The sequence below is a fragment of the Parus major genome, chromosome 14 (genome assembly GCF_001522545.3).
Source record: "Parus major isolate Abel chromosome 14, Parus_major1.1, whole genome shotgun sequence".
NCBI classification, from domain to species: Eukaryota; Metazoa; Chordata; class Aves; order Passeriformes; family Paridae; genus Parus; species Parus major.
Window position 1 is genome coordinate 6,819,490 of NC_031783.1, and position 21,679 is coordinate 6,841,168.

The window sequence follows — 21,679 nt, forward strand, 5'->3', positions numbered from 1 at the left end:
TGTCAATAAAGTACAACCCTGAAGATAACTGAACAGTGATCATCAGTAGATCTGGGGATGATAGGGAAATTTCCTGCTAATACTCTTCCAATACTGCTGTCTTTCATTTAATAATAAAATACATTGTACACAGTGAAGTAGCAACCTGAGGAATACCAGGGTTTATTGTGATCCTCATTTTGTGTAGAAACATGAAAAACATCTTTGTAAATAAGCAGCTAAATATTAACTAAAAGTCAAAGAAGTTAAAGAGTGTGTAACATGAGAGGGTTTGAAGAAGCTAGGCAGAAATTCATAAGGGAATTGTATATGGGACTCAAAATCCAATGTACTTTGCTGCTGCTTGTAGAAAGTGATAAGATTTATACCTGGATTTTGACTTTATGCAGACTTCAGTATCCTAATGGCTGGAGTAGCTGTCTTTCACAAGGACTTTGAATGTGCATGTTGAAGCCAAGCAACAGCCTCGGAGTGGAGTCTTCTCTAGTCATTATGAGCTGTGTCAAAGGTATGAGACATGCAGGGAGATGAAATGCTGGCAGGAGAACTGTGGTTAGCTACAAGGCAGTGTTGCAGCCATTATTTTGTTGAGCTGCGGTCTCAGCTGTAACTCAGTCTAGAAGATCTGTGCAATCCTGTGGTGTACCTGCTGCATTTCCTTTTCCATACCATTTAGTTGGTGTCAGGTTGAGAAAAATCACTTGTAGAGGAGTCTAAGAGTTCTGCATATCAAAGAATGAATGCATGTTGTCTGTGGGTTTTGGTTTTCCACATGCTGACAATCCTGCCACTAACTCAGCAGCACAGGCTCAGGGCCTTTGCTGTCACAGTCATGCTGTACAATGTTGTGCCACTTGCTGTGTTCAACAGGGTATCTTTGTTATGAGCACTCTTAGCATTGTGCTTTTTAGATTCATCTTTTAGAACAGGAAAAAAAAAGACAAAACCACAAAAACAAACTCATAAATCACTGTTAGTAAAAATCAGAGCAGTTTGCTCTGCATAGGCAGACTTGTACAGAGTCATGTGCATCACAGCATACTCACGCTGTCTCTGCCTTAATGAATACTGTCAAGTTGCTCTCTATCATCCTTACTATTATTCACTGAGCAGCAATGGCAAAATACATTACAGCCCTAAAGGACACTTTTCGTCCTTAAACTTTAGACTGACTCTTCTTTAGAATGTCACATTCTTTAGTATTCCATTTTCAAAAGCAGTTTAATAAGTTAGGGGTATAGATCCCATCTTCAAAACTGAAATAAGGCCCCTAAAATGCAGTGAGGCAGTTAGGTGGATTTTCCAAATCAGTGTTACCCTTCAAAGGTGTTGCAAACACAAATAATTTAGGGAGTCAAACTCCAAAGCTCAAGGGATGTATAATGTGTCTGTGCATGCAGGTGTGCACAAAGCGGGGTCATTCCCCAGGACTGCTACTTTGGCATGGAATATGAGAGCCCAGGTGAGGTGCTGTGTGTGAAGGGGTGCTCAAGAAGGTTGTAGGAGCTCACTGGAGAGATCAGCTGTGAAAATACCAGGCAGTTCTCCTGATCTCTTGAGAAGGGTGGTGGAAAGTAGCTGCCAACTTGCAAAGCCACTACTGATGTCGCAGTAGTCCAGTCTTCCTTTGTGTCTTTCAACTGCATGATTTTTTCACTCCTAGTATATGAGAGAGTCAACAGGCTGCCTCTGTGCTCAGTAGCCAGTGCAGTCTCCTGCAGGATGTGTATGAAAAACTCCCACTGAATTGTAAGTCTGCCTTGAAATGAGGAAGAAAAGTGGCCATCCTCGAGCTCTCTTACCCCTGCAAGGACAAAGCAAAGCCTAGCTTCTCTTCACCTGGGGCAGAGAAAAAAAAGCACAGTTAATCATAAAATCTTAAGATGGTTTGTGTTGGAAGGGGCCTTAAGGATCATCTAGTTTCAACTCTCTGTCAAAGTTTTTGCAATGTTTCTATTGCTTAAAGAAATAATAAGTAGCAGGTAAAGCACTCTTTCCTCTGGGGATCAATTACTTCAAAAAATATATTCACTGAAACTGGCCAAAATCTCTCTTACAACTACTGTGATCAAAGTCTCACTGTAAGCCCAAATCCCAGAAAGTGAACTTGGGGCCAACTGCAGTAAGAACATACTTCTGCTCAGGGATTATTACTGATTTTTATTATTACTGATTATTACTGGTTTTCATTTCTTGTTTGTAGCTCAACCTCAGATTAAACAGCAGCAACACTACCTGATGTTCTCTCTTGATTTGAAATAATCACTTTTGATAATATACTGCTCTCCCAGCCTTATTTATTGTGAGGGATGCACAAGGCTTGGTGTGCAGATTCAGAAGATGAACTCTGCCAGCACATCAACCCCTATTAACAAGCAACAATGCCTCTTACCATGTAAATGCAGGAGAAGTTGCCAAGCGAAGGCAGCTAGAGTTGACTTAAATAGACAAGATGCAACTGTGTGTAGCAGTATATTACAAAATGCATAGACAAAAACCAAACTCTAACTCTGAATTCTAGCTTTACTAATAAAAAGTAAAACCCTTCACAGAATGATTGCTTGGGGATGAAAAATTAGCTTCAAGTTCCCTGCAGAGAAAGAGAGGTACAGAGCCTCTTCACGTACCTGTGAAGGACCTGACTTAGTACAGCAGTGCTTCATGAACTAAGGTACAAATTGCATCTTCTTTTCTGTTATGTGAAATGGGAGCAGAAGTAATAGATGGGGGTTCTGAACTTATCTCAGCCTCAGGTTAGTTTGAATCCAAAGCTTCCCCTTCCCTGAATGGGTCTCTTAGCTCTGAAGGTGAAAAATTAAATTTAAGGGAGAACACCTTGCTGTTGAACACCATTATCTTGTTAGAAGTGTGGCTGTGGGATGAGAAGGGTCTATTCAGGGAGCATGGCCTGTTCAGGATTGTTTATTTGGCAAATTCTGAATAGGAAGAATACCCAGAATTAGGATCAGGCTGTCACAAAGGGCTGTCACCAGGGATGAAGACATCTCCCTTATGCTTTGCTAACATGGCAGGGCCTGCACAGCTGTATAAAGTGTGTCAAACTCTTCAGAGTGCATCTTCTGCAGAAGTGTTTGCTGCATCCATCAGTTGAATTTGTATGGCAGCAGTTTTAGTGCAGATGTGGGGTATAACCAGTACCCTAATTTGGTCCTGGCTTTCATTAGTGCACATGGATGGGGAAGAAAGGCCTGGTTTCATGCAAATGTTACTGATTAAGTTGGCAGGTATGAGGACTCACCTAGCTTGCAGGCTGAGCAAAATTTGAGTCTGGAAATGTCTAAAGCATGAAGCATGAATTCCAAGATAGTTTTTACAGAAGCTTTTCAAAATAGAGCTGTATGACTTTCCCACTGATAAAAATAAAAATGTTCACTTTTTGGTAATGTGGTACTCATCCTATGATCACATTTTCAGCAGCAGATGATATATGATATTATATAGTTTAATACAATAATATTGCCTGTCATAACTGCTTTTAGCAAAATAAAATTATCTATGCCAAATAGAAAGATGATATAATTACAGTGAAGACTATATTTATCACTGAAGTCCTTCATGTATTCAAGTATAGAGACCAGGATTAAATAAAGTGCTCAGAATTGTGTGCAAAAGGGATTTGTGGACTAGGGTTATTTATTTAGTACCCAAAATTCAATAACCATTCTATAAGAACAGAGCAAAGCATGAATCTTTTCCCAGATCTATTAAAATCTAAAGTTGTGAGTCGAGGAGATACCTCGTAGTGTGAAATCTCTTGGGACCTGATCCTCTATATAAGCCATCACATCTTCAGTTTGTGTAAGCTAAGGATCATGCTCTAAAGATTTAGTCATGAGAACAGATGTTTCCAGGGTAAAGGCCCTAAATCAGATGCCTTTGGGCTTTTAGACTCCATAGCTCTGTACAGGAACATCCTTTCTTGACAGTGCACTTTTCTGTTTGTAGTCAGTGCATCTCTGTTAAGATCAAAGATTTCCTCTTATGGCAGAAATGCTGATGGGAGCCCAGTGCTACTCTTGCTAGTGGTGTCAAAAGGGTGGCTGCCTGTCATAAGAGAAAAAAAATGTGGAAACACAAAATCACTTTCCAGTGAGTTTTCTTTGGAGGTTTTCATGTACCTGAAAGAACAAAAGCTATGCCAAGACACTTCTGCTAGCAAGGCATTTGGCCCTTTTGCCATCTGTGATTCCAGTCAGGAATTTGCTGCTAGAAACAACATGTGCATAGGTGGGCTGGTGGTGGAGCTGTAACAGGAAGTTGTGGCTACAGCAGGTTAGGCTTGTGTTCCACTGGGCTCCCCAGGCTTCCCTGCAGCCTGCAAGGTTGCCCAGAATATTCCTGGCACTAACTGAACTCCGTATGTCTCTGCTAAGCCCTATGGCAGAAGGGGGTTGTTTCTGTACTAGTGTCTGAGGCAGGGAAATGCTCTGGTACCATAAAGGCGCATATTGAAAATGAGATTTTTCTACTCTAAAAAAAATTCTAACCCTGGAGACTTTTGATGTTTTCCCAAAGGCTCACAAACTGTCTAAAGAATTTGCACCAGGTCATGCAGTAAGTGGATTCTGAAGCTAGGTTTCCTGACTACCTGTTTCTTCTTCTGAAATTTATTCACTATCATTTTAGCAAAGAAAGGAGAACAAGCTACCCAAACCCTCTGCCAAGGTTCTGTCAGCTTTACGAGCCATTAGCACTACTAAAAGCCTGTAAGGACTTGCTTTTCCAGCAGACTTGGTACACAGATGTTGTCTACAGGATCTTCTCTAATGAACATATAAAATTTTTGAAGCAGTATACATCAGTGTTTCATTTGCTCTCCCTGGGTAGTTGCAATCCTTGGACATGTCTGAAGCTTATTGCAAAACTCCCATGCATTCATGAGGATAAGCCTCTGCCCTTGGGCATGTTTATATTTTTGTTTTTCCTCAAAATGTTAATTAACTGATCAAATGACACAAGGTGTGTGGTGCCTGGGGGCTTACAGGGCACACGAAGCTCTGCAATGCTGGCAATCCCTGTGTATCTTGTGTTACATTGCATGTAAAAGGCAGTCAAAAAACACAGGATGGTTTGGTCTGAAAGGAGCCTCAAGCAGCACCCAGCTTCTCCATAATGCAGGTAACATGCAGTTGATTTCCAAAGAGCCCCTTGTTCACACTGGCAGAAGTAAACCATCCTTTGTGCTGATATGAATCCCCCTGGCTACAGTGAGATGCTCCAAAATCTCAGTTCAGATGCACAAATTGGGCCAGTGATACAAGTTTAAGAATGAGCCAGCAAGTTGGATTCACTTAGAATCAGTTTTATTGCCAGGTAAGAAATTCATAGTAATATAGTGAATACATATGTTTACAAATAAACATTCTTAAAAAACAAACAAACATTTTATTGTAGGAAGTATTATTGGTATCATAAACTCTGTAGTTAACAAGTATTAACACGGGTTTACTTACAGAACATACAGTTACTAAAATATTTCCACATAAAATATGCTCAAGTTACACGAAACCTGTGTGAATTAGAGTGCAGCTGTAATGTGTATCTAAAGCATATGGATTAACAGCAACATTCCATAAAGGGTCAAATTAAGTCAGCCAGTTGTAAAGGCAATAAAGATTAAAGGAATAAAAGTAAGATAGTGGAGAGTCTGGGTTGTGTGCAAAGTATTTGTCTTGTGGGCTTTGTCCACTTCTGATAGTCTGAAAACATATGATCATAAAATTTAGCAGCACACTTATGGAGAGATACCGGTGCTCTCAGGATGCAAATCAATCTTGATATAGCTAAAAAATGGTATCTCTATTTAACCAGATTTCAAAATCTTAGCCCTTGCATCCTTGACTAAGCAGAAGCACTGACAGTTGAGTAAGAAATGCCACCTCCAATTCTTCTTACAACATAACAGTTCTCTCTCCTCCCTGAATTCTCTTCCAGACCTGATCTCCTGAAGAATTGACAGCTGGTGAGAATGCAACTGTAGTCGGACAGCTAGCTGGGATTTAGCCAAATGACTTGTGTTGGGGGAAGGGCAGGAATTGACTGAAAGACTGAATGCATTGCCTGCCATCCCATCCCAATTCTGTCTCTTTGTGGATGTGCTGAAGCCCAGGACTGTGAGTTTGCTACCAGTGCCCAGTTCAAGAGTGGTTTTACTCACACAAACAGGGCATCCTGCTCATTAGAATCACAGCCAAGACCATGAGTCCAATTGTTTATTTAGTTTAACCCCAGATCTCTGATGTTTGAGGCTGGACCAGCCTCTTCCACCACACAGCCCACCAAGAGGGAATGCCACTAGAGAAAGCCAAACGATAGAGACAATATACCAGATAACATTTACTTGAACTACAGAGAACTACCATGGCTAAAAGCAAATACAAAATGAGAGACTAGAGGGGAAAAGCTGAAACTGGGAAAATGAAGGAGCTAACTAAATAGTCTTGACTGTGCAACCACTGCATGGAGATGTAGTCCAGTTTCCTTTCAGAACAAACAGAGGAGGCTGAGCAGGGCAGAGCCCTTGTCATCCTTAGCAAAACATGAGGAAATAGCTTAAAGGAACAGAGGGGTCACTTTGAAGAACAAGACTGTCATCGAACAATAGTAATACAGTAAAGGCACCACCCACGCTTAATTTCAGTCTGAAGCAGTTGAAGATAGGCAAAACATTTAGGTGAAGAAAAAATCCTGACAGTCTGCAAAGTGAGACTTGTTACCATCTGCCTGAAAACAGGAGGACTGAGAGGGAATATTCTGATGCCCTTTTTCCCCCAGCAGCTTTCTGTGTCATATGAAGTGTCTCTTCTTATTTTGGAGGTTCCCAAAAAATTTCAAATCAAACGAAGTAAACTGAAATGAAATCTTCTGCTGTTATCATCCTGCAGAATCCTCTACCAGCCAGAAAGGTCCCATATTCTCTTAATCATAACAGTCTTCATAAATTCCTTGTGAAAGTGTCTTTTCCCCTTATTGTATATATATTTTTTGCGTTCTCTATAGGATGGTGTGAAAGTACAATAATAGATGTTAGGGATCGTACCAAGATGTTTGCTCTCAGTTTTTCACAGGTCTAGTGATTATTAATAGGTTTTATACAAAATTCCTCTCTGAAATAATATATTACAGTACATTTTTCTCTCTCTCTTCCTCTGTCTCAAGGCAGGAACATAGTGTAAATGTTTAAGCAGACATAAAGTTTCTCTAGATTGTGCTACTTCTCATCATGGATTTTAGTTTCAAGTAAAAAAATTTAGTCACAAGGGTTTGTGTTCCATTGTGAAATACAAATGGAGTTTATAATTCAACCTTCAGTGTGTATTGCTGAATGGTATTAACCCACTCTTCAGCCTACAGCTGGCTGGATACCAAGAGTGTCCAAGGTGGAAGTTCCTTCCTTCTGTTTCCTCTTTTTTTTTGATTTCATATTTTTAATTTTTTTTTTTTTTTGCCTTTCAGTTGAGTGTTTGTGTTGTGTATATATTTGTGTGTGGTTTTTAAAGGATTTCATTAGAAAAAAAAAAAATAGAGAAAGAAAACAAACTCAAACAGTTACTTCTGTCTTGCTGTTGGTTATGAAGTATGGCTGTGGGCCCAAGTAGTGCTGGCTCCGGGTGGTCAGCGGGTCACTTAGCGTCGGGTCTCCCATGCCGTGCTTGCCCTTGTTTGTGAACGCTTGCCGCCTCAGGGACGGGTCGTTGGGATCCCAGGTCTTGTAGTGGGAGTTGTAGCCCAGGGGGTGTGTGTGTATCTTCCCCATGCGGGATTTCCCGTTCTGTCGGGTGAGCCCGCTGTCGATGGTGTAGGCCCTCTCGTCGTCCAGGCGCACCGGGTGGAGGGGCAGGCTCCCCTTGGCAGCCAGCTCGGCCAGGTGTCGGCGCTTGGTGTAGAAGTCATCGTTGACTTTGTCAGCTATTTGGGGTCAAAAGAGGGAGGGGACAAAAAGAATCAGTTGGACACAAGAAAAATGGTGAACAGTTTACAGTAGGTCTTACACTACTTGCAGTTCCATCTGCAGACCAGAACATTCACAGGTACATCAGTAAGAGCAGTGCACACCACCTCCCGGCCCTTATTTTCCCTCTTGAACAGAGTTTCAGGTGCTATTGTGCCAGGCTTTCATACATGCAGACAAAACCCTGTTGCCCTTGAAGAAAAGACTGTCCCTTCCCCAAATCACTCAGGTTGTGTTGACATTTACATTATAGGGAGAAGTCCTATGAATCTCATCGCTGTTCATGTCACATAGCGTGGGAAATTTGGGAAGCCTACAGAAGTACACAGGTTTTCCTGGGAATACTGCGGCATCCTGGGTTGCATTGGTGTGTGAGAGCACATCCCTTTAAATGCAAAGTGACTCGTGGGTGTTTAACCCAGCCAGCTGCAAGGTCTGGTGGTGTGTGATGAGGTGGAGATGTTTTTGTTCACTAATGCCTCAGGGCAATGTTAAGAATGGGATCTGTTCTCCTAAATGATTGGAAGTTCACTAATGCTTTATGGGGCTGAAAATACTTTGGGTTGTTGAAGGTTGGGCATTTACCCTGTGATTTTACAGACCATGAAAATCCTAAATTCCAGGCTCCAACATCATTTTCTGGGGTCAGTGCCACTAAGAAATACAGCAACAGCCCTGCCAACAAATACTGCATTGCAGTTCTCATATCAGAATTCTGCCCTCTGTAATTTCCTAGGCAAGTGTCTTCCAGTGCACGCTTTTGCTCAAGTTTGTTGTTATTACTGGCATTTATTTGGCCTTGCTTGAAAGTATGAACCACGCTTAGGAAGCTAAAGACATTCTGCAGCAATCTGACAACTAATTTCAATTTTGAGACTGAGGTTTAAGGAAAGCTTAACTGAATTTCATTTTTAAGATCTTTCCTTTTATGTAAAGAGTGTTTATTTTCCCCCTTCAAAAATTTGGGTGTTCATTTAAGATAGTGCCAAATACATAGATCAGCTGGCACTGTGTTAATCAGCAGTGGTGTGCTTGGAATATATATTGTGTCAGCCTGGATTTGACTTCTGCCCTGGCTGGATCCATCCATTTTCCTTGAAGCCGTGCTACATAAGATTTCTCTGAAAAGAAGTACATGTAGCTGTCTGTACAGCTCAGTTCTTCCACCCTTCATGAGGTTTTTAATTCCCTGCACTGTTTTTTGTAGCTTCCCTTTTCTGCTCTCACCCAAGTATTCCTAGGAGGCTTTTGTTGCACTTTGAATTTCCTCCTTGTCTCTAGTTCTGAACTGGATTTTTATGCAAGACAGGGAAAGTCCCAGGAGCACCATATTAATCTTCAAGATCAGGCTTCAGTTGTACATCCCCCTTGTCCTGGCCCCTCAACAGGGAGGAATATTACCAAAAGCAGTTACTATTTATTATCTCATGACATTTTTTGTATAAATGACTGTGCAAGTGGACTATGCTCTTAAATCCTTAATTTTGTCATTAAAGAGGTGTTTCCTCTCCAATGGACTGAAATTGCTCATTTCTGTGCTGTCAGACTGGGCTTTGTGTGTTTTACCCAACTCCATCTGTTTCCTTTTTCAGTCATTGAGTGAATGCTTTTCTATAGCATACAGGTGTCTTCTGAAACGAAACTAATCACAGCATGTAGATAATGGCCTGCTCTCATTTCAGCCCAGGGTGTGCAGTTGCAATTGCTGATAGACCTGTCATGTGTTACAAAGAGAGACTGTGAAGTTCTGCTTTGATTTTGGAGTGAGTTGTTTCATTTAGAGAGCTGTAATCTGAATAATCAAGAAGTTGTACCTATTTCTCCCTGAAAGAGCTGTTTCCAGTTCTACATGTGGCTTGTCCTTTTAATTTGCTAATATTCTCTGTATGTCACAGAACCATTATGAATAAAAACAGGGTAGAAATGCATTTGCATTGCTATTATCTCATTAATCTGTTATCATTAATTGAAAAAAATGGTTGCAGAAAAGTCACTGTGAATATTCACAGAAGTCTTTTATAAATTTTTACATCAAAGGCACTGCAGGCCAGCTCTTAGGGGAGACAGTTTCCATGTCGTATGACTTAGACCTTGGCTATTTATGAGAAGTCACACTAGCTTATATAATTTAAATTCAGCACAGTTAATTATGTCCAGAGATACATTTGTATGCCTGTTTCACATTTAAATTAGTTTAATTTGCATACAAAATTTAAAAACTTAGCTAATCTAACATAAGAATAAAGTTAATGTGTAAGTTTGTAGTTTTAATTTTATCTTAGTTATGTTGCAGCAATTTGTCTTCTGTAGCCAAGATCTTTAATCAGCTGCAAGGTAAATAATGACTTCTTTTTCTAGAAATAGCAGTGGTGATGCAGCTATGTAAATAACGACCACAAATTGCACATATTTTTATTGCCTGGCTTTTCCTGCCATTTTTCGCTTTGAGGTCACAACAAGTTCAAGCTACATCCTTAGTTTCTATTAATTTTTTTCTCACTTGCACCTTTTCCCACTGCAATGCTCCTGGGTCTCTGAATTTTACCAGATGTTAGATGTGCTACTCAGATCTCCAATCACACCAAGGATGGTGTCCTACAGAAGAGAAAATTGTATTTCTGTTGTATGTAAAGAAGACCTTCACTGTTGAAACAGGTAGGAAGAAATCAGCCTCACAAGGACTGTGCCACTGACATGTCTGAAGTTGGTTTTGCTCTTGTTTATGCCATGTTATAATGTCAGATTTTAAACCCTTTGTTTCTGTGGAAAACCACAGAGAAAGTGAAATGACTAATTCTGTAAATTTGGTTCCATTTAATTTGCTTTAATTAATATAGTCCATAGTCCCTTTCGAGGGACTTCTCAACTTTCCAGTTTCTCTGGAAACTGGGTTTGATGAAAACAAACCAAGATGTGAACTGTAAATCCTCATCAGCAAAGTCAAGCAGAAAGCTGGCAAACAGCTGCCAAGAGGCTGATTTCTTGTTTTGTGTGGCAGTGCCAGTGTGGGAGAGCCGCTGTTTGTGTTTGTCCTGATCAAGTAACGCTTTGCCTGAAGACTCTTCCCTGTGCCTCAGAGTTCAGTGCTGGCAGTGAAAGGCAGCCCTGTGCTGGATGTTTTAACCTCTCTTCATCCTGTTTGCCTTCTGCTTGCACGTGCAGGTGTGCACGTAGGCACAGGCACAGAAATGGGGGGAGGAGATACCCTGGAGCAAATAGGAACAAAATCAGCAGTGATAAAACTGAACTATTCAGTTGTTCAAGAGGGCTTTTGGCAACTCTTAACACCATCCTTGCTCTTTCATGCAGGTTTCCTAATAGCAGTGGGCTGTGCCCCATGTGAGTGACCTGATGCTACTACAGTATAGGAACAGGTTTTTTTACTTTCCAATCTCAAAGCAGAAAGGATTCAGAAGAGCAATACTGAGCACAGTTTTGTAACAAATGTTCTACCAAGAAAAGTGTATTAATAGTACCCTGAAGCCAACTACTTTAAAAGTCAGCTGTGAATCTGAGGGAGTTTGTTTTTCTTCTTAAGCAGACCCTATAAATATTTTGTGGACTTTAAACATCCAAAGAGATATTTTGGAGTTAGAGGATGGATTTTTTATGTGACCTTAGGTACATGACTCAACTTCCCTCTGCCTTGGTTTCACCTGCTGTAAAATGAGCTGTTAGCATATTGGAGGAGGTAGTTGTGTTAGGAAGTTGAATTGCTACTTGTAGAGTATTCTGAGATTTTGGATTAAAGGTGCTATAGAAGTGCCTTTTGCATTGGCTTCTGTATTTTGATCAGTAAACAAATGATTTAAAGATATCTGTTGTGTTTGATAAAGGAGTAAAGAATTATAATTGAAACATTGCCAAATAATAATAGAAGAAGGGCTTTAATTCCAAGTATTATTGTGACCCTTCTTCTTGGTAACTAATTATAAAGATGGTCTCAGTTTCAATATTTCTGTAAGGCTTTTACTTCTTTAAGGTCCTGCACCCATAAATTTAGTTACTGTTTTACTGTTCATCTGGAAAAAAATGTTGAAATATGAATTTTTCTCCAACCTTAAGTTTGACCCTGGCATGACGTGGAAGTCTCACATCTTTCTCCATAATCCATAGTTGTGTAATTAAAGCATGGAAACCAGCGAGTCTCTTACCAAGTAAATACCATGGATGAAAATGCTTTTTCTTGAATATCAGTAGCAAGAATCCTTGTGACTGCCAAAGGGCCAGAATTTCTCAGATTATTTGACTATAAACTCTATTTGAGAGGTGGCCCTGAAACTATGTCATGTTCTATTCCCCAGTTTAAATAGTCTTCAATGTCACTGTGTAAATACTTGTGGCATAGAGTCATGTGGCCATGCCTTATCATTGTGAATGGTTACTTTTCCTTGTAAAATATTACAGGGGGTTTTAACTCTTTTCCTTACTGACAATGCTCTTATCTGTGGGTCCATAACATGGCTCTGAATACTCACACCACTTCTTACAGCTGTGGGAGAGTGCAGAATTCTGAAAGACAATTCTGTCCTAGAGCTTTTGTGAAAATAGGCACCTAGGAGTGGGAAGAAGCTTCTGAAGTGAAAGAAGAGAATCCACAAAGGAGTGAGCCCTTATAAAAACTCTAAAGACACTAAAAAACCAAAAACAAAATCCTAGATCAAAACTTATATGTGAGCTTACAGTCACAGTCAGAAGCTACAAAAATATGTAGGGACACTGTTTCCCACTACATGTTTACAGAATTGTTTGTTATTGGGACGTATTTTAAGAACTAGTTCGTGAAATGCAGAGCTTTATTCTAGCAAAAAAAGACTGTATTTCAAATGGGCAAGAGATGCAGAAGCAAGGCAGTGGAAAGTGCTGATGACAGGACAGGAATTGCTAAGTGACACACCAGATTAGAGCTGAAATGAAGTGAGTGCCTGTTTGTGGGAGGTTTCTCTGGGAGGCTGTCCCTGTGTAATATACAGCAGTTTGTAACAAGGCTTTGCTCCCTCAGCCACGGGATTGCTGAGACCATGGTGTCATTACCTGAAGCTGTGGAAAACTTATATTTCTCTAAGTAATGGAAGTGAAAATTCAAGGAAGGACAGAAGGGTAATGAATCCTGACACACACACATGAGAATTTTGCCCGGGGAAATACTGGGCTGCTGCCTCTGGTGGTGCTGTTGATCCTTTCCGAATGTGTGATTGCTTATTCATTTGCTTTTCCAAGCTAGCATCTAAGACAATATGTTCAAAGGCTTCCAGAACATAAACCAGCTCTGTGTGAGAGTTCTTGCAGGATTTCATCAGAAAATCAAAGAAGCATCATTTGTACACTAGCACAAGTTTATTCTTGGGTGAGGGGCAAAAACTCACACAGATAGAGGTGGTATTAGCTGCCCTTAGGTGTGAATTGGATCCAAGAAGTTCACAGAAAAATGTCTTCCATACAATAAAACAAATATGTTTAAAAACAAATAAAACAAATGACCTATGTTTTGAATTTAGGGGCTCAAAAACTATCATGAACCATAGAAGAATTTGCTCTGCATAATATGAAGTGGGTTGGAAAACAGACTGTGTGGGGAAATTTCAACTAGATAGGATTCTGTTGACAGAATGGGGAATGGGCAGGATGATGTGAGAGATCTGCCTGTGGCCAAGAGGAGGGAGTGTGATTATTTCATGGCTGGTCACTGTTCTCATTTCATAGGCACTGGGGTGGCACTATTCAAGTTGGGGGAATACTAAATTTCAGGAAAGGGTAAATGCCATTTAAAACTATTGCAGCCCTCCTTCTCATTCTTGTTTTGAGTTTTGAAAACTCAGAATTCAGCTTGTGGCCTGCATTGATTTTTGTCCTAGATACCATTTTGGTTTTTTTTAATACCATTTTGCCTTTATTCAAGACATTCTGAAAATGAAGACTATTTTACATCTTTGAATTCTTTCCCATGGTTTTTATTTCCTACTACTGACAGAGGTAAAGAAAAACACATAATGCATCAAACCCCACATAAGTTTTGTAGAACCTACTTTTTGTGGCTCAGTGTTATTCCTCTCTTGACCCCCTTTACCATAACTTCATCTATTTACTGATTTCTTACAGTGATCTGGAGAGACGCCAAGCATGAAAAGACAAACCATATCAACCTTTTCTTCTCAGACATTGTTTGAAAAGAGCTTGTCCACCTCCAGACACAAGACTACATTTTGTTTTCCCAGTGAAATAAAATTATTTCAAGATATGAGACATGAAAAAAGAGAAATATGTGGGCCCAAGTATTTCTTCTCTTATTTCGATTATTTTCATGACAGTTTATGAAAGGCTGAGGAGGCCAGAATATTTCTGGGTTTTGAGACACATTAGGAATGATTTGAGATAGGAATGTAATTAGACTGGGTAAGTGAAGCCTCCAGTCTCAGCACTGCTCTTTAACCCCCACAGCAAAGTCTGCTGCCTGGCTGGGAACACTGGGACAGATCCTGCTGAACTGCTCAATTATCACACAGGATGTGTGCTCCACCAGAGCAGGCTTGTCATTCCCTGGAATACAAGAACAGCCACATGTCTGGGAGCAGAAGTGCCCCTCTTCTGACAACATGCCAAAAAGCACAGCACTGCAAAGACTGTTTTTTATTTTCTCTTTTTCAAAATGTTTATTTACTGTGTGAGTTTAGGCAGGTTCCTCCTTGGACATGTAAAACAGATTTTCCAGCTGGGCTTTGTATACTTGCCTGCATTGATTTACATAGTATTAAATTGAAATATTTATGATTCAATTTTGCAAAGTGCTACAGTGATATTGTCATTTGGTTTTGATCAAAATACTCCAGCCATACACACTCCAGACATTCTGCCTAACCTAGGGACCGGTGGCATGCAGATACTTGAATCTAACCAGTATAAGAAAAACAAGACATTTTCTGACTAACCAGAGTACAGGCTCTGTTAACCTGGAAACAAATGGTGACTGATTCATGTTAAATTAACATTAGAATTGTAAATGTTTTCAGGGAACCCGAAATCTGTTGCATGCAGACAGACAAAGATCACACTGCTTGGTTCTATCCTCAAGTGATTTAACATTTTAAATTCAAGCACCAACATGCTAAATTGTTGGTTCTGTATTGTACAATGAGTGATAAATTTTAGAAGGAAGTAAGAGCACCAATTCTATTCTTGATCCAAGGGATGAAATTGTAAAAGAAGTCTAAGAGAATTATGTATTTAAATCTCTGACTTCTCTTTGAAAATGCAGCCAGTGGCTGTCCTATAAGTGTAAATCTGTTTTTTCAATATCTTTTTTCCTAAAGGCTCTAAGCTTGTGGCTTTCATGGCATCTACAATGGCAAATAAATATGAAAAGTGCTACTGTGAAATATTTATTTCATTTTATCTCATTTAAGCATATTTATCAGGGTTTTTTTTTTACTGGAAACCTTATATATGGTATGAAAACTTTTGAAATAGAAACAACCTAAGGAATCATGCTGTCATGCTTAACTTCTGAATAAAGCATGACTGCAGCATAAACTGATTTAGGAAAGGAGGGTTTGGTTTGCTTTCTAAAATTGCTGTCCAAAGCCAAAGAGGTTAACATTAGGAGATTTTGCTTAAAAGGCTTCTTCCACTTCTTCCTCCAGTAATCTTGCTCGCTTTTTCACTAGCTGGTTGTTAATGCTTCTCAGGGTAAATCTGATTGTGTCAGAAGTTTTGCAATGCTTCCATACATCAACAACAATACAAAATTGTTTGTAACCTTTTTTGGTTGGTGAGGACCTCCCGTTTGTTTAAGGACGGAGCCTCCTAAGGATTGCAGGGGATGCTCGCTGTGCTTTTGGAGGAGCAGCGAGCAGTGCTGAGTGCCCAGAGCCCTTCTCCTGCAGCCTGGATTCTCTTCAGCCAGGGTCTCCTTCAGCCAGGGCTCCCTTCAGCCAGGGTCTCCTTCAGCCAGGGTCTCCTTCAGCCAGGGTCCCCAGCAGCCTGCTCAGGGGTGCTTTGCTGCTGGGGGGCTGCACACAGGGGCGCTGCCCTGGCTGCTGCACACAGGGGGAACCCGGGGCAGGACAGAGTTCTCCATCTTCTGCAGGAGGGTTGGCATCTAAAAAGCCTGTTTGGTTTTCCTTCAGGTGTCAATTTACCTTATCTAACATTGACTGAAAAAGCTCTGCTATTCCTGACCACATTTATTTGTAATAACTGTTCTTAGCATGAACGTAATTGAATTTTCTTCTCACAAGTCGCTGTTGGCATTCTTCTGTGTGCTCAATTTTGTTCTCAATTTTAATACTTTTGATTGATATTTTTGTTTCTTTCAGTATCCTGCTGGTTATGACTCTTATACATATGTCTGAATCAGCTACAGATGAGCTGCAAATACCAGATGTGATAACATAGGAAGCTACATGAGAACACAGAGAACCAAATTAATTGTCTGAACATGTAATTAACATGTGGTTTTAGTGCTGAAATAAGCTTGCAATTTTATGCCTTTCAACTGCCATCATACTAGATTTACACTATTATTTCTCAACATGAAGAAAGGCCTACAGGCTTTTTGAATGGTACTGGTTAAATTAAAAAAATAAGTCCCACTGATGTAATAGCTATTTTTTGCCTAATTTATTTTTATTTGATCTGTTTCTTAACTGCTTTAATTTGAAAGGATTTTCAGTAATTTTTCTGCATTGAAGTTGATTTTTTTTTTCCAAAATGGTTCTGGCATAAGTTGTTTCTATTAGAAAGTTATCTTTTATACTTTTTTCTCAGGAGGAAAAAAGAGAATGAAGTAATTTCGTCACTATACTTATACATATTGAGTTCTGGATTTTTCTTCTCCTTTTCTTCTTTTCCTGTCTTCCTCTTTTGAGACTTGATGGCACTTGTATCATTAAACTCTTGAGCATGGTTGCCAGAGATTTCCAAACCAGAGATGTGTGTCAAACTGAAAGGAGCTCGTGTTGCCTGGCAATTCCCAAACTTGCCCTGTCGGAAGAAAATGAGTTTCTTCAGGTTTTCCTGCAGCTTGGGCCAAGTCCAAGGCAGAGCAGAAGTGGTGCCTGCTCTGAGCAGAGCCCTCACGTAAGGCAGCAGCATCAGTGACTGACAGCCAGCCCAGGAAGAATTGGAAATGCAGCTCCCTGCCATGAATAGTTAATAGTGACACACCAGACTGCAGTCACAGAGCAGTGTACAGCTCCTCTCTCCCCTTTTCTCCAGGAATTGCAATCATATCAATTGCTGGTGAGAGTGAGCAGCAGCAGTGCTGAGCAGCAGCTCTGCCTCCTCCCCTGTGGCAGGGCCCTGGTTGCTCTCCACAGTAGCACCTTCCATAGCCTAGAAATCTTTGCAAACCTTCCCACTTCAAAAACTACCTGTTGTACTTTAGATTTTCCTTAGAATAGAACCAAATTATATCTTTGTAGGGATTTTCTTTTATGCAGCAGTATCTTAACTACTACATATCAGAATTTTTTTTTTCAGCTTCTCTTCCCCCCTTATTCTTCTTCAAATAATCTGTTGGGGAAGGACTTCAGCAGAAATTAACTGTGCATTGCAAATCATGTTCCTGCTCTTTCTCCCTCCATGCCTCAAGCTCTTTGTTATTATAGTATGAATGTGTATGAATAAAGGAATGGTCTCTGTGACTTTTATATGTGCAATTTCTTAAAAACACATTTAGTGTCTTTAGAGCCTCTTTTGCAGAATCAAAACAGCAGACAGATAATTGCTGCTTTTTATATGATATTGTTAATAAGGGATTCATTCTCCTATCAGTTGTCTTACTATCTTTTCTGTTCATAGGTAATCCTGAAGTACGCTGCACTCTGCTTTTGACATATATCCATGTACAAAGCTGAAAGGTCTTAAAACGTCATATCCCATGTTGAACACAGCTATGAAACTCCTCCTGCAAAGATTGTCATACATTACCTACAGAGCTAACAGTCCAGAGGGAAAAATGTGTGGAGTACATTAAGAGCAAGGAGTGCAATGTGTAGGCTTCATGGTGGGAGCTGGTAAAAGCCACACTTCAGATTAAATCTAGATTTGAGTTGGGATGCCACAGTTTATTTGTCTGCAAATATTCACAGTTGTTTTCATACCTTTAGGATAAATCACTACGCTTAAATAATTGATAAAAAAATTTGCATTGCAGAATGAGAAGTATGTTTATATTGCAAAATAAAATAGTTACAGAGAGAGATGTTTAGGAAGGGCTGCAAGTGAAAATACTCAGCATTGTTAGGCTTTGTCATTGCGTGAGCTGAGCCTTGTTTTTATTGGCTCACTTTTATTGCCTGAGCATAAAGTTTCACTCATGTCTTCACATCACTTAATGTGTAAAAAAATATCATGCATAATTCATCAGCATTTCATAAAAGTACTTTGGAATAACCCATGCTTGATTTAGATTTACTTGTTTTCTTGGGGCTGCCACTGATCCCCATGGATGGAAATAAACCTGGTTACTGTAAGCTTGTTTCCTCTGAAGGCTCTACCTTCAAGGCCAAAAGACAAGCAAAAAACAACAAAACCCCCATTCTCTAGCAGTCAGCTGGGTTTCTGGTACTCTTATTTTAGATCTCTCCATTATGTCTCACAAAAATGAGAAAATAAATTTTTGTTTCATTTTGATTCATTATCACATAATAAAGATCTTTAAAAACAATTAGTTTCCAGAAAACCAGCCTAATTTTTGGTGAGAGGGTATGAGTTCTCTATGGTGCATAACTGATAGAATGTGGAATGGTGTTTATAAGTTGAACTTTTATGAATGATTGGTGACGATTTAGTTTTCTCTATTTTAATGTGCTGCTAATAAAAAGAAAGAGGCTCTTCCTCTGTGGTAGGGAGAACAGGTGCCAAGAATATCAACATCAAGAACAAGAACTTGGATGCACAGATTTGAATTTGCTCTTTTGTCATGAAAAATAGGTTAAAATTTAATAAATTCTTATGAATATTTTTCAGCCATTACAAAACCAGGGAATGGGCCAAGTTCAGAGAAACCAATTACTAGGTGTGAGTCCAACCCACAGAACTAGAAGTTGAAAGTTTAAACCTAAACTAAGTACACCTCATGGTCACATTTCCTTTCTTTCACAAGTTCAGGGTGTTGCTAAAGTCTAAGAAAAGAACCAACATAGATGACAGTGTTTAAGAGAATCCTATTTTGGTCCTAAACTGTTTCTTTTAAAAGAAGGACTATTTGCAGTTTCCTTCCACCTGCCATAATGTTGCTTCTGCCAAGACCAACATATCCCCAAAGTTCACAAATCTGTCTGTTTGCCAAAGGGTGGAATGGGCAATGGCTGCTTGGAAGTCTGAATGCTTAGAGCACAATTCCCCATCCTCAGAAAGAATATCCTCCTGTAGATTTTACAGTAAAATATTGTTTTTTAAAAAAGCCGAAAAAGAATGTCAGCAAAGTGGATGATTTAGTTCAAAATACTGAGGCTCTGCACAAATGCCACATTTATAATTAAAACATGAGTACTTCACTGGAAGGAGAAATGAGTGTTCCAGATGATAAAACAGGAAAATATTTTGATCAAGATTCTCCAAGCATTTAATATTTACCTATGACAGTGTGCCTGTGGGTATCAGAAACCAATTGGATAAGCAGCAGAGAAAATAATTAAATTATTTAGTGGAAGCAAGAAAAGGTCTTGTAATTTCATCTGCATGCACTGGGCAGGCTGTGAAATTTGCTGGGTTTCATCAGAAGACGTGAGTGAAACAAGCAATGCTCTACTTCCTCTGGCTGGGGAATGGGAAGGCTGAGAGAAGGCGCTGGCAGGGGGATTGGTAAAGCAAGGCTTGCTCCTGAGTGCTGCTCAGCTTTTCTGCCTGAAGTAGAAGTGAAGATTAAAATATGAAAGACTTCCCTAACAAATGAACACTCTAAAGCTTCAAATTCTCTAGCCACACTGGGCTGAGTAAATAATAATAATAAAGATACCCAGCTTTTATGTCACACTTCCTCGAGCCAGATCTGTAGTTCCAGTGTTGAATTGGGCAGATCGCCTAGTCGAGCATTATTTATGACACAGAACATACCTCTGGATATATGAAATAATTATCTGAATCACCCTCTGGATATTACAAGTGATACTTTAATCTGTGCTTCCCTGTCAGTTTTTCGTGATGTTAAATCCAGTGAGATACTCCTATGTTCCAGATTTTTTTGATCCATCTTTGTGTAACTGCTTTTGGAAGTGGTAACTAAAAATTTATTTTGTCTTTGAAAAGAAAGCACAATTCCTTTTTAAGCCTTCCAAAGAAACATGACTATTTACCTCTCAGTGTAACAGTGTGATTAGTATAGGAAAGTAAATTAATACAAACATATCGTGTCAAATAAATTTGTAGTTCTGCTTTTTTCTAAAAGTAGACTGTGTCAACCCCATGAATGCATGGCAGGCATGTTGTGTGTTTCCTTTTTTCCAATTACAGTGTTTCTTTCCAGGCCAGAGCACAATGAACTACAGGGAATGGTATAGAGTCTCATGGTGAGAGTCAGATCTTGTACCAGCACAGAGTTACAGTCATTTCTATGGAAATTGAAGGTCTGAAGCTCGGGAGAAGGCAGAAACAAATTTCCCATCAGACAAGAAGATGGTTCAAAGAGCCCAGAGGTAACCTCAGGGTGTTGTTCCCTTTGGATCCTTCTCTGTGCACAGAGGACACAGGACCAGGTCAGTTTGCTCATACACTTCACCTTTCTGGGGGAGTTGCTGCCTGGGCACACTTGTGGCCACACTACTTTCTGCAGGGACCTAACCAGGAGATATTTATTCTCTGAGTGCCATATTTGCAGAATCTCACTTTACAGTTTTGCAACAGCAAGCAGAGCTGGATCACAGTCTAATGTTTCCTCTGGGATCAAAGAACTGTGCAGCTTCAAGAAATGCTGGGAGCTGTAGACTCGAAGATGCGATGGTGGGTCTGCTGCCAATTATATCCTCCTAGCTTCACTATATCAAATCAATTAGATCTAATTTAATCCCACAGGAGACTAACAACTCCCAGCATCAGGGAAGGCTTTCTGGGTTTCAGGAAGGAATGCTGTCCACTGTATTTTTATTTCTTTTTTTCTTGACAATGCCCAGTCAGATCCTCAAATGTTTGTGTGTGTGTGTGAGTGAGAAGTGAAGAAGAAAATTTATGAAAGAAATAGAAAATCATGTTAAACTGTAGAAATATTTGTATTCTCAATTTATACTTGCATGTTTGTAAACCTCTCCAGCAGCTGAGTGACAATTTCCCCAGTACTTTAGGATTTAGAAGTTGGGTTTGGGGTGTTTTTTCATTTCTGCAAGAAGGTCTAAAGATATTTAGTGACTTTGTACTCCCTGAAACTCAGGAAAGAAAATTAACTGTTACTGAGCATGGCTTGCAGAACAGTGTGACTGAATAAATAACAAATAACTCAGGATAATGAGGCCAGTTTGAGCTCTAGGAAACTCTTAAGCATCAGGATGGACTTACAGCTCTTAGAGTTTAGCAGAGTGGAATTTGAATTTGGACTGTTCATGCTTTCCAAATGAATGTCCAAATGATGTGCATAAAAATTTGTGATGAGCTACCTTTGGATGTCCTGGGACTTTAATTTCATGAAGGTGTTCAGCTACAAGATCTCCATCCACTTGTAGCTTTGGGCATGTCAGTATTGCTTAAGTGAGCAATAACCATTTAAGCATGGAGTAA

The 21,679-nt window shown here is 39.8% G+C and overlaps 1 protein-coding gene and 1 long non-coding RNA gene across 2 annotated transcripts in view; one reads left to right on the forward strand and one right to left on the reverse strand.

The window, feature by feature from the left end:
- LOC117245147 overlaps nt 1–21,679 on the forward strand; it is a 72,897-nt gene that overhangs the window by 46,587 nt on the left and 4,631 nt on the right. Inside the window, exon 2 of the long non-coding RNA XR_004499450.1 lies at nt 20,439–20,667. This is a non-coding gene — a long non-coding RNA (uncharacterized LOC117245147). The remainder of the gene's footprint in view (nt 1–20,438; nt 20,668–21,679) is intronic.
- SHISA9 (shisa family member 9) overlaps nt 5,303–21,679 on the reverse strand; it is a 174,775-nt gene continuing 158,398 nt past the window's right edge. The window contains exon 4 of the mRNA XM_015643271.3: nt 5,303–7,929. Within this exon, the coding sequence (XP_015498757.1) occupies nt 7,562–7,929 (368 nt within the window). The 3' untranslated portion in view covers nt 5,303–7,561. The remainder of the gene's footprint in view (nt 7,930–21,679) is intronic.